The following is a 12,528-nucleotide window of genomic DNA, read 5'->3' as shown; positions in this document are numbered from 1 at the left end:
AAACAGATCGTCTCGATTCTGCACAGGGTCTCTGGAGTTGGCAGCACTGTTCTGGAAAAAAAAAAGGGCCTTGGCCAGAGCAGCCTCTCCCCTTGCTAAGCAGAGGCTCCAGAGGGGTGTGGGCCAGTCTGCACAAGCATCTCTGGGCCTCTGGGGAGAGAAGGGCCTGAAACATCACCTCCTCCCCAACCCCTTCTCCCTGAGATCTGCAGATACAGATCTGCAGCCCACCATGATCTTGTCCATGATCCTGGAGCTGGTGAAAAAAGAGCATCAAGAGTCCCAAAACACACCACAGGTGGCTGGTGGCTGAGCGTCCACACAGGATTGGCGGGGGAGGGCTGGCTCCTGGGCAGGGCTTAGCTAAGGCTGAACCCGGCTCAGCATTTATGGGCAGCAGCAGGCCTGTTGTTGAACAGCGACACCTGCTGGTAAAGATCGGTAATTGCAATAATGAGTTAACGTCCATCCTCACACTGAGTCAGGGAAGATGGCTATCAGGGAAGGAAAGGGGATCTCTTAACAGAGAGACATTGGACTTTCTGTTAATAAGGGCAGGTGGAGGCTTGAGCAGTTAATTTGAAAAACAAGGGATGTGTGCTGGTTTGAAGCTGTTATGTACCCCAGAAAAGACCATGTTCTTTTAATCCATTCCTGTGGGTGCAGACCTGTCGTGCATGGGAACTTTTGGTTAGGTTATTTCACTTGAGATGTGCCCTCCCCCCATTCAAGGTGGGTCTTAATCCTTTTTACTGGAGTCCTTTGTGACAGATTAAAAAACAGAAAAAGCTGAGAGAGCTGAGAAAAACAACCAGAAAAGTTTGGAGAGAGCTCAGAGAAAAAGCCCCCAGAGGAGCTGAGAGAGAAAGCCTGGAGATGCTAAGAGAGAACCCACAGACGCTCAGAGAGGAGCCACTGAAATGAGCAGCCAAAAGCAACAAAACCCGGGAGAAAAGGATGAGCAGATGCTGGCCACGTGCCTTGCTATCTGGCAGAGGAACCCCCGATGCCAGTGGCCTTTCTTCAGAGATGGTATTGTCCTGCTGAAACCTGAATTGGGACATTTTCATGGCCTTAGAACTGTAAATATGTAAACTAATAAGTCCTCATTGTAAAAGCCAACCCAGCAAATTTAGCAAACCAAAACAGCATGTGACCATATTTGTACACTGAAGTGGTAAAGTGGGATATAACTGGCATACATACCCAAAAATACTGCGTTCTCATCCTATATACACCATGTCTGCTAGACGTCTCGACTTGGAGTCCTACAGACACCTGAAACCCAGCATGCCCAAAATTCCTGCTGCAAGATAGTTTATCCTCCTATGTGTCCTATCCTGGATCATAGTACAACCAACACATAGTTACCCGAGCCTGAACAATCAGAGTCATTCTTTAAGAAATACACAAAAAAACCCTTTCACTGTATACATAATGTTCATCGCAGAAAAATTACACAACTTTCCCATTTTACAGATTTACAGTGGAAACAGGCCATGATAGGTGTCATCACAGCCTCAGGGTCACACAACACAATGAAAAGCTGTCCAAGGCCCATGCCCTTTCTACTTCATTGCCTGTTCTACAGAAGAGAATAAATGTTTGACATTTCCCACTTTGAAAAAAGGCCCTTCAGATTCTATTCTCTGTGGAGTGAATTTTGTCTTTTCACATCCCATAAATTCTTTGTGGGAGTTTAAGTTTTGCCCCCAGGATGCCGGCCCTGATATCCTGACATGCACGGATTCTGTAAGAGTCTATAAAACAATCTTGAGCTCCTGCTGGTGCTGGGAACATTGTGTATTTTCATCTTTACGATGATCCTGGGAGGTTCACATAAATTGACGCCCACACCCTGTTTTTCAGATGAGGAAATTGAAGGTGAGAGAAGCAAACTGACTTGCCCAGGAGCCCACTGAAGAGCAAGGATTCAAATCGGATTACAAACCCTGTGGGCCTGGCGAGGAGGCGCTTTCAGAGCAGTACTTTTCAAAGGTGGCTGGGCATCCAGGTATCTGTCTCTAATGCAGATTCTGACTCAAGACCTTGGGGGCGGGGGCTCAGAGTCTGCATTTGTAATGTGTGCCCAAGTGACTTCAGCACTGCTGGTTTGAGAACCACCATTTGAGAAGCAATAGTTTAGAGCATGCCTCCCATTTTGCAACAAGAGAAATTGAGGCTTGGAGAAGTAAAGCAAGAGTCACATATCAGATTGGTGGAAGAGGCAGGCTAAGGGTTCAGGAGCCCTGATTTCCATTCGGTGCCTTTCCTTTACCCTGTGTGCCAGTGAGGACACTGTCTTCTCCCAAATCCAACCCCACCCTTCTACGTGTGGGTGCTGGACCTCTGCAAACCACATTTTCCTGCTTTGCCCACTGGCCTCATGTTAGGATCAGAAAGAGAGAAGCGGGGACAGACTACTCAGCCGGACAGAAGTGATGTGCTACCCTGTTTGCTTCCTAAGGACTTCGGTCTGTTTTTCCTCTTCCTAAGAGCTTCAGACCAGCAACACTGATTGCCCAGGCAGCAGGAGCTCCTTTCGTAGGCAGCTGGATTCAGTTTGCAGTTTTCTTTACCAGCACCCACCAACCTTCCTCAGGGATTGGGTCCCAGCCTTTAGTTTTAATAATTCCAACTTCTTCCCTTTGCTCCCCCAGCCTCTGGGGCAGAAGCAGCTTCTTGCATTTGCTACCTCCACAATATTTGAGGGTTCCTCTTCCTGCCTTTTCTGCTACCAAGGCAGCAACTTTAATCTACCTTACATTTCTTTGTATTAAGCTATACTCATATGAAGAGCATCAAGGGCCCCTTGTGTGATAACTTCTCTCTGTTAAAATAACTGGAACCTGACTAATATACTCTATGATGTGTTAATTTAAACATAAACAAAACCTGTCCACTAACTCCCTTTATCCAGTGTATGAGTAGATGAGCAATAAAATAAACACATGCATGAAAAAAATAATAATAGGTCAGGAATATGGGGAAAATTACCCCTATGTAAACTATGGACAATAGAAAGAGTACTACTTTAATAATTTTTCATCATTTGTAACAAATGTAACTACAGTTAAAAAAAAATAGTAGAATTACCAAAAAAGCATTATCATCAATTATAACAAAATTCCCACACCAATGCAAGTGTTGGTGGTGGGGTGGTGTATGGAAATCCCATATTTTTTGCATGATTGTCTGTAAACCCACAACATCTCTAATAAAAAAATAAAACAAACAAAACAAACTTGTGTGATAAACTCAAATAAGTTTAATGTAATTCATCAAAATAAATAATGAAATAAACATTTTCAAATATTCCTTTAAAAAAAAAAAGACCCTATCCACTAGACTCTAAATTCCTAAAGGAGAGCCACTGTGATGGGTCCAGCTTCTAACAGAGCGAGTGCCTGGTGCATAGTAGTAAAGGGACATACACAGACATGCACATGTGCACACACACAGTGGATGAAGCTATTAAATACTTTGATCTTAATGTTGGACCCATAGAAGGGCTTTATTATTAAATGCTTGCTGATCAAATGGAAAATAAACTTTTTTTTCCCCTGGAAGTGGTGCAGAATGAAAAAAAGTCCAGGTTTTAGAATCTACAAGACTTGAGTTCTAATCCTAATTCTTCCTCTTCATAGGCAACTTGCTTATGCTTTCTTTCCATTTCCTCCTCTGGAAGACGGAGATCACAACAGCCTCTTTTAGGTTGCTTAAACTAGACCTAATGTAGGAAAAGGGCCTGCCTGCACACTTCAGAGAGGGGTCAGGGCACCATATGTTAAAAGGAGATTAAGGAGATGCTGTTATCAGGTTCCAGGGGAGAAAAACAAGAAGCATGGTGTTCCAGTTTGCTAATCTGCCATTTTGCAAAACACCAGAAATGGATTGGCTTTTATAAAGGGGGTTTATTTGGTTACAAAGTTACAGTCTTAAGTCCGTAAAGTGTCCAAGGTAAGGCATCAACAATAGGCACCTTCACTGGAGAAAGGCCATTGGCATCCGGAAAACCTCTGTTAGCTGGGAAAGCATGTGCCTGGCATCTGCTTGCTCCCAGTTTGTGTTTCAAAACGGAGTTCTCCAAAATGTGGCTCTTGCGGTGTTTTTTCCACTTAGCTGCAGCTGCTCTACAAAATGTCACTCTTAATTGCTCTGGCATCTGGCCTGTGTTGCTCTTTTTCAAGTACTCCAGTGATCCAATTAAGACCCACCCTGAATGAATGGGGCAACACCTCCATGGAAATAGTCCAATGAAAGGCCTCACCCATGGTTGATTGAGTCACATCTCCATGGAAACACTGAACCAATAGGTTCCAACCTAATCAACACTAATATATCTGCCCCCACAAGATTGTATGAAAGGATATGACTTTTTCTGGGGGACATAACATATACAAACAAGCACACATGGTGAGCTAAGAAAGTCAAATTATCTGTGAAGGTGAGATAAATGTGAGGTAATTTTTTGATGAAGCAAAGATAGGGAGAGAGTTGAGGTAAAAAGGGGTCTTAGAGAAGATTTTGGGTTTATGAGGATTTGTATGGATTAGGAGGTGTTTTTGGATTATGAAAGAGCCAGGTGACCCCAGAAAGGCCACTTTGTCCACAAACAAAAGGACCCTGGGCATGCCGGGCCCTGCGCTGGGTGCTAGGGCTGCAGCGGAGAAGGAGACAGAGTTGTCGCTCTTGGGGGAACACAGTAAATGCAATTCAATTCTTTCAATTCACATTCATATTCACCAGATCACTGGGTGCCACACCCTGTGCCAGGGGCTGGAGGTGCAGAGGTGATTTAAGGTCGACTCTGACCTCAAGAATTCAGAACAGAATAAGGGTCAAGCGGGAGGAAAAGAATAATAAGGCCCATTAGCTTGGAGGCCAGCCCTGCCATTTCTTGCTGTCCCCACCCCCCACTGCCAAGCCGTTTTGCTAACTTGCTGCCACTGAGCTCACATCCTGACAGCTCAGCTCTGCCTCTACAAACAGCTCAGCAGTGGGGATCTCTGATTCAGGACACAAACCTACCTGGGTTTGAACCCTAGTTCCTCTGCTGGTTACCTGTGTGGCCCTGAGCAAGTTGATACACGTTTCATCTGTAAAATGAGATAATATATAATCACAGAGGTTTATGGTGAGGATTAGATGAGATAATGCATGAAAAATGCCCAGTGCAGTATCTGGCACAGAATAAGCCCTCACTGAATGCTAATTAACATTAGCTACCTTTTATTAAAGGCCTACCATGTGATGGGTGCCTTACATGCTTTACCTCATTTAATGTTCAGATGATCATTTAAAATTCAGAAAAGCTTTTTTTTCTCCTAGGTATAGTAGTTGTTGTTTGTTCTTTTTTTCATTATTAATTAATTTTAATTGTGGTAAACTATACATACTACAAAAATTATTTTAACCGTTCTAAACGGACAATTCTTTGACATTAAGAGTATTGACAGTACTGTGTAATTTTCACCACAATCTATTTCTGGACTATTTTCATCATCCCAAACCAAACTCATACTCATTTAGCAATAACTCCCCATTCCTCCCCACATCCTGCTTTCTGTCACTGTAAATTTGCTTATTCTGATTATTTCAGGTTTCTTTCTCCTTTTGGCTCTCTCCTCCACTCCCCTGGCCCTGAGGGAATCTGCAGCGGGCTATCCTCCATGCCAGACACCAAGAGGCTAGCTCAGCCTGCTCCTGCCGTGCTTCACTGCGCGGTTCCCACCGTCACAACTGCAGCCGCTCCTGGGATTTTCCCTTTTTTTTTTTTATTTAAAAGAACCAGTCCGTCTCCAAACGCCAACCGCCGGCTTCCCCACACTGCAGCACAGTCGCGGGTCTTTCAGCTGGCTTACTCACTCATTTCAGAATACAGACTCCCGGTTTCACCAAGTGCACGGCCCCTGTGGTTCTAGCAGACCTTGTCCAGCTGGTGCATCACTGGAACTGGTGTTCTGGTCACCTTCTGGTTTTTATCTAGTATTTTTCAAGGAGGTGTTTTTTTGCCCTGTCTCACCTAGCTGCCATCTTAGGTTCTCCTCGGGACATAGGGTTTCTGATACAACTACTCAGTTCTGATGTTATAGCCTGTATTAGTTAGGGTTCTCTAGGGAAACAGAACCAACAGGAGATATCTGTAAATATGAGATTTTATAATACTGTCTCATGCAACTGTGGGGATGGGGATGCATGAGTCCAAATTCTGTAGGGCAGGACACACGTGTCCAAATTCTGTAGGGCAGGCAGCGAACTGGCAACTCCAATGAAGGTCTTCAGTGAACTCCCCAAGAGAGGCTGGCTGGCTGAAGAAGAAGCGAATGTTCTCTCTCTTCTCCCTTAAGTCTTCAACTGATTGGGTTAAATATAGCTGATTGAATTTTCTCATTGCGGAAGACACTCCCTTCTTGATACAATCAACCACAGATTCAATCGATTGACTGATGATTTAATCAACCAGCCTTCTGGTTTATTAACCAGCCACAAATGTCCTTGCAGTAATGGTAGGCCAGTGCTTGCTTGACCAGACACCTGGACACCATCACCTGGCCAAGTTGACACATGAACCTAACCATCACATAACCCAAAAGCAACATGTAAATAATGAGCTGGCTGTGTTACAATAAAACTTTATTTATGGACACTGACAGTTGAATTTCATAAAATTTTCATGTATCACGAAATATCTTTTTTTGATATTTTTCAGCCTTAAAAAAATGTAAAAACCATTCTTTGTTTTGCATGGGCCATACAAAACTGGCAATGACAGGATGTGGCCCGTTGGCCATAGTTTGTCCTGACTCCTAGGCCAAGGTACCATTGATTCTATGCATCGGCTAAGTGGCTGCTGAAAAAGGAGTCTGTATCTGGGTCCCTGTTGTACTTCCAATTCACTGTGTGACTTTAGGCAACTTGCTTTCCCTCTCTGGGCCCATAAAACACAGATCAAAGCCAGAGCAATGGTTTTCAAATCTTTTCTTCCCCTACTCTCCAGCCCCAGGGCTTTTTCACAAACAAAAGCTACCTCAGAACTCTAGTATCAAAAACTGACAAAGGGGCATCTGCTCTGACAGGCTGGAAATGGGGCTGGGGACCCCACCCACTCCTGCCTACTCTACCCTCAGAAGCAGCCCGGAATCTTGCTGCCTAAACAAGGTCTGAAAACCTTTGAACCAGCCAGTCTCTAAAATATATCTAAGGTGGGTCTAAGCCAAGGTCTCTCAACCTTTGGACCATTGACATTTTTGGGCTGCATAATTCTTTGTTGCAGGGGCTGTCCTGTGCATTGTAGGATGTTTAGCAGCATCCCTGGCATCTAACACCTAGATGCCGGTAGCAATACTCCCTGACTTCCACAGCTGTGATTACCAAAAATGTCTCCATACTTTGCCAAATGTCCCCTGGGCAGCAAAATCACCTTTGGTTTGAGGACATTGGCCACAAGTGCCTCTTTTGTGAAGCCTAACCTCTCTTCAGAATCCTATTGCTAGTTAGCGTTAAGGAATATGCTCAGAGATTTTTCTTCAAAGATACTCTGACCCTGAACCTTGTCTACGTTGCTGGCAGACCTTAAAATCTCCCCCTTCTCCACGAGCCTTCTTCCTTCCCCAAGGAAATACACTGTGTTCCTGATCAGGAAACAGAACAACTCACTGTAGCATATCCCATGCTATTTCCAACATATATTCATGGTGGGCCTACTGTGCGCCAGCTTTGCAATGGCATAGGGAGGGAGTAAGGGCACGAGGTGTCCCTAACTGCCCTCAAGATGCTGTAGACAGCAGAGGACTCAGAGATGTAAGTGAATAATTATAATCCAGTGAAATATGGAAAGATGTTTGTGATACATTGAGTTAAAGGAGAATCAAAGTCTATCAGAAATTATATGCAGTGCATGATCAGATTTTTATAAAATCTACACATTTGGAAAAAGTTATATCAAAATGTCATAGTGGTTGTCTCTTGGTGGCAGGGAGCCTTAAGTCCCTAGGAAAAGGGGCTAGACCCCTTTCTGGAGGTGGTGAGAGGGTAGGTGGGGAGGAGGCTGGGAGGTGGGGGGGGATGCTCTTCCAAGATCACAGATTCTCCAATTTCTTCTCTTCTGCTTACAGATAAAAAATAATAACAACAATCAATATTACCAAGCAACTTACTATGAGACATCACTGTTGTTAAGCACATTACATAATAACATATTTAATTCTCATGACAATCCTAGGAGGCCTGGTGCTATTATTCCCTCATTTACAGAGAAGCAAACTGAGGCAAGAGCAGTGCAGTAACCTGCTCAAGGGCCCACAGCCAGGGCGCGGTGGAACTGGGTGGCAAACTACTGATTCCAATGCTTATTTCTCATTGTTTTCCCAAGTGCAGCTTGGGGCTACCGCCCCCACCCAGAATCACCTGCCCAAGGGGGAGGGGGGTGAGATGGTGGGTGAAGCCTGAGCAGACGGGGCTGTTCTTAGAGAAATGTTTTTCTTCCTTCATAGTGTTAGAGACTGTTCTTTATCCATGGAAGATGGATACTCTGATTTTCTGTTAACTTGCTGATATTTTATAACTTTTCTGCAATGTCACTCTATTTCTTTTTATCAGAAAAAAAAAAGAAGGAAGGCGTTTATTTTTATTTTTGTAAGTGTCCTCAGGGCTATGATGGATGAACCTTTAAAGTCCTATGGAGTCTGGAAGAGGAATCAGACAATTCTGCTTTGGGACACAGGAGAAGTCATCCAGGGAAGGCGGTCTGTGACCTGAGTCTTAAAGGAGGTGTCTGAGCTCCCCAGGTGAAGACAATAAGAAGGGAGGGCCTTTGTGGCAGAGGGAGCAGCTTCTGCAAAGGTGTGGCGTTGTGCTTGGGGAACAATGAGCAGCAGGTGCAAACTGGCATGGTGGGGAATACAGGAAATAAGGCTGGGAGGTGGCAGGGACCTGGTCACAAAGGGCACAGATGCTTAGCAGCTGGGACTATTCTTCTAAAGGCAATGGGGAGCCATTGAAAGATTAGGCAGATGAGGGACTGATTGGGGTGCTGGTTTGGAAGCTCAGGCTGGTACAGCATGCAGGGCAGGTAGCCTGGGAGCAGAGAGGCCAGTGAAAGCAGCAGCAGCAGACTAGGGGAGTGAATGAGGAGGGGACATGAGCAAAAAATGGAAAAGTGCATATGGGTCTGGAGATGCAGACCTCTGGGGATTTCAATACTTCCTCCCTTCCCCTCCTAGCACTTATTAGCTGTGTGACTCTGATCAAGGCACCTCTCTCTGAGCATCACTGACTTAGCTGCGGTGACAAATAAGAAAAGTGCTGGACTGGTGACATGTGATAAGTGGGTGTAAGTGGTAGCCCCTGCTCCACCCCCTTGAGCCAGATCTGGTGACTGAGTTTCTCCTCTGAGTCGCCCAGTTGGTGCCAGCAGAGTCTGCCAACAGGCCCAAATCTGCCGGGTTTATCAAGGTACCTGGGTGTCATGGCAGACACTAGGGGCTGGGATGGCACTCCCAAAAGGCGAGGATGAGGAAGATAGAGCCAACATAACCGGGCCAGATCCCTGGGTTCAGATCAGCACCCAGCCCTGGCTGCCTCTGCTCTGGCTGGGAAGGGCTTGGCTGGGCTCTGAGGCAAGTCTCACCTGGTCCCTGCCCTCAGGGAGGTCACCATCACCCAGGGAAGCCAAAAACACAGTCCCTGTGTAATGTGAGCCTACCCAGACCAGCTCCTCCTGAATAAATGATTAAACCTTCATAGCTGCCCTGGGAAGGGGGGACTGTTGTCTCCATTTTACAGATAAGAAAGCCGTAGCTTGCAGAGATGGTCCAGGCTAGAGTCTTCCCACCTGCAAGTGGCTAAGTCAGGACAGAAATCACTACCTGCCCTCTCCAGGGTCCGAGTTTCCAGCCTGGGCTAGGGGTCTTTGGTTTAAGCAGGCTCTGAGAGAACTTCTATCAACATCGCCCTGCCCAGGACTGGGCCTCAACCTCGCCAACCTGCAACTCACTTCTGGGCCCTCTAGACAGGGAAGGGAGGGTGGGGCTTGACCAGTGAGGGGACTACACCCCATATGGATGCCTGCTTCCACAGAAATGAGTGGGGCTGAAAGCTTCAGGGCCTCTAGCTTCCCATTTGCACTTCCTTTGGCCTACAAGGACCCCAAAAAGACTGCTGGTGGACTTTGGTGCCCAAGTAGTTTGTCCCCACCTCTAGATGGATCAGAGTGAAGCCGAAGGAGTTCCTGGTTGAAGGTCTGCCTGTCTCAGCTTAGCCACATCTGAGCTCTATAGTGAGGGGCAGGCCTCTGCCCCTCTCTGAGCGTCAGTTTCCTGTCTGTAAAATGGGGACATTTATATAGACCACATACAGTGAAGATGAAGAGAGAGCATGTGTAAAAGGACTTCCCCAGCCAGAGGAGCCTGCACAGAGAACTCAAGTGCTCTCAGGTAGAATATTTCCTCGGAGACAAAGAGTTTGGGAATCAGGGGCCTGGGCTCTGCCACTGACTGGCTTTGTGATTCTGAGACAGTGGCTTACCCTCTCTGAGCCTCAGATGCTCACTAGACAGGCTTCTCCAACCTTTCTGTCCCTGGGCTGGGAGGGGAGTCGGCCCTGAATCCTCGGTCCTGGCTGAAGGGGATCTGGCCCCAAACCCAAAAAGTAGCTGGAGGCTGCCCAGTGTCCTTCCCAGGCTGGCCCTCAAGCTGGCTCCCTTCAGGGTCCACCTAGCCCACATGAATCTGTCAGGGTCTACCTAGCCTGTGACCGCCTCCATTCTTTGCACACGCTGTTCCTTCTGCCTGGATGCTGTTGCCCCTTCTCTCCCCACCCTTCTAAACAACACAGGTGTCCCCTCGCAGAAGCATCTTTTGACATACATCACTAACTACTTCTCCTGGCTCCCAATCACCTCCCCACAACCTTTTGCTGGGCACTTGCTCAGTGGCCAAGCAGTCGCTTAACCTGAATTGCGTAACTCACTAAATCCTTACAGAACTGTGAGTTAGAAATTATCAGACCTCCTCTGACACAGGAGGAAAGGAAGGTTGGGAGAAGCTGTATCACCGCAGGTGAGAGGCCGCTGCAGCCAAGCTCCACACTCCTCATTTCCGGTTTTCCAGGTTGGTGCAGCAGTGATCTCGGGTATGGGCTGGGGGATGCACTTAAATGCTCACCAGTACTTCAGTGAATGGTATCCTTGACAGGATGTGCAGTCCTGGAGGTCCCCCGAGGACTGGCTTTCAGACTGGCAGCAGTGAAAAGAAAAAGCCAGTTACGTCAATGGCGTTTGTGGTAAACACTTAGGAAAGTGACTTTCCCTCTTTGGGCCTCAGTTTCCTTTTCTGCAAAATGGGAACCAGGAGAAAGGCTCAGAAAGAGCCCTTTTGGGTTGAGCTTTGACGGCCCTCAGGGGAATCTGTCTCCTTCCCAGCCCCGTCCCAGTGGGGTTGTTGGGGCGGGACCGCACCGAGGGCAGACGGTTCCAGAACAGTTCCAGGGCAGTTTTGGTTAACATCAGCCCCGCCGCGTCCCGCCGCGCTGGGAACCCCAAGTCCCCGCCAGCCGCGGCCGCGCTGTCGCTTTAAGGGCGGGCGGGACCGGCGGCGCGGTGGCGCGGTACATGGAGCGGCCGCGGGGCCACCCCGGCGTCATCGCGGAACTCGGCGGCCGTCGAAGACGCGGATGCGAGGAGAGGGGAGGCGGGCCGCGCCCGGAGCCGATCGCGAGCCTAGGATCTCCCGCCGCAGTTGGCCAAGCAGGGGACGGGAGTGAGCTGGGGTAACCCTGGGAGTCGAGGGCGAAGTCCCGGCTCCGCGCGTCCCTTGGCGCCTCTGCGTTCGCCCCCAAGGGGGAAGCGCTCAGCCCCGGGGGCAGGGACTCGTGGGGTGGAGCCAGGCTCCCGCCCATCCGCACGCAGTCTGGCGAGCAGGGGGCAGGCGGCAGGCGGCAGGCAGGACCTCTGGACCTTAGTGAGCTTTTGGGGGCGCTCCTGCAGACCCGAGGGGCCGCAGCCGCCATGGCTTTCCCTGCGCCGACCTCCGCGCCCCTCGACGACGCCTGACCGCCCGCCGCGCGATGGCTGCGCCCGAGGTGTGTATAAGCTTCCCTCTCTCCCTCCTTTGGGAACGTCTCGGCTCATTCTCCTGCCGGCCGGGTCTGGACCCCTCCCCTTAACCATTACCACGATGGTTTAGCGGACCAAGTCTGGTCACCGGGAGTTTCCCAGCTGTGTATCATTGCGGTTAGATGGGGAGGATTTAAACCACTTATTGTTCAGACGGCTTAGATCATTACAGAAAACTGGCACCTAGAGTTCCGTTATTGTTAGCATGCGGTGGCGATGGGGGGCAAGAGCACCCTATTTTCCATTTGGTGGAGTCTGTGCCAGGCTGGGTGTGTGGGTGGCAACTTTCTCTTTTCAACTCTCTACAAGTACAGAGCTTCTCTTCCAGCAGACTTTTACTAAAGGCTTTGCCCCCTTGCCAGGGGCAGAAAGTAGATTCATACTGGCCCTGCTATGGGTGGGTGGGTAGGTGG

General features: G+C 48.1%; 1 protein-coding gene across 7 annotated transcripts in view; it reads left to right on the top strand.

Annotated features, from left to right (window-relative positions):
• The first annotated feature begins 11,624 nt into the window (after positions 1-11,624).
• BSND (barttin CLCNK type accessory subunit beta) overlaps positions 11,625-12,528 on the top strand; it is a 29,169-nt gene continuing 28,265 nt past the window's right edge. For 4 of the 7 annotated variants that reach the window (XM_037827124.1, XM_037827122.1, XM_037827123.1 and 1 more), the window contains exon 1: positions 11,697-12,081. Coding sequence is in view for 3 of the 7 variants with exons in the window: in XM_037827119.1 (XP_037683047.1) it covers positions 12,067-12,081 (15 nt within the window). In the remaining 4 variants the exon portion in view is untranslated. The other 3 variants (XM_037827120.1, XM_037827125.1, XM_037827126.1) reach the window with 3 other exon arrangements.

The sequence above is a fragment of the Choloepus didactylus genome, chromosome 2 (genome assembly GCF_015220235.1).
Source record: "Choloepus didactylus isolate mChoDid1 chromosome 2, mChoDid1.pri, whole genome shotgun sequence".
Taxonomy (NCBI): Eukaryota; Metazoa; Chordata; class Mammalia; order Pilosa; family Megalonychidae; genus Choloepus; species Choloepus didactylus.
Note: the sequence above shows the minus strand (reverse complement) of the source record. Positions and strands in the feature narration are given on the sequence as shown.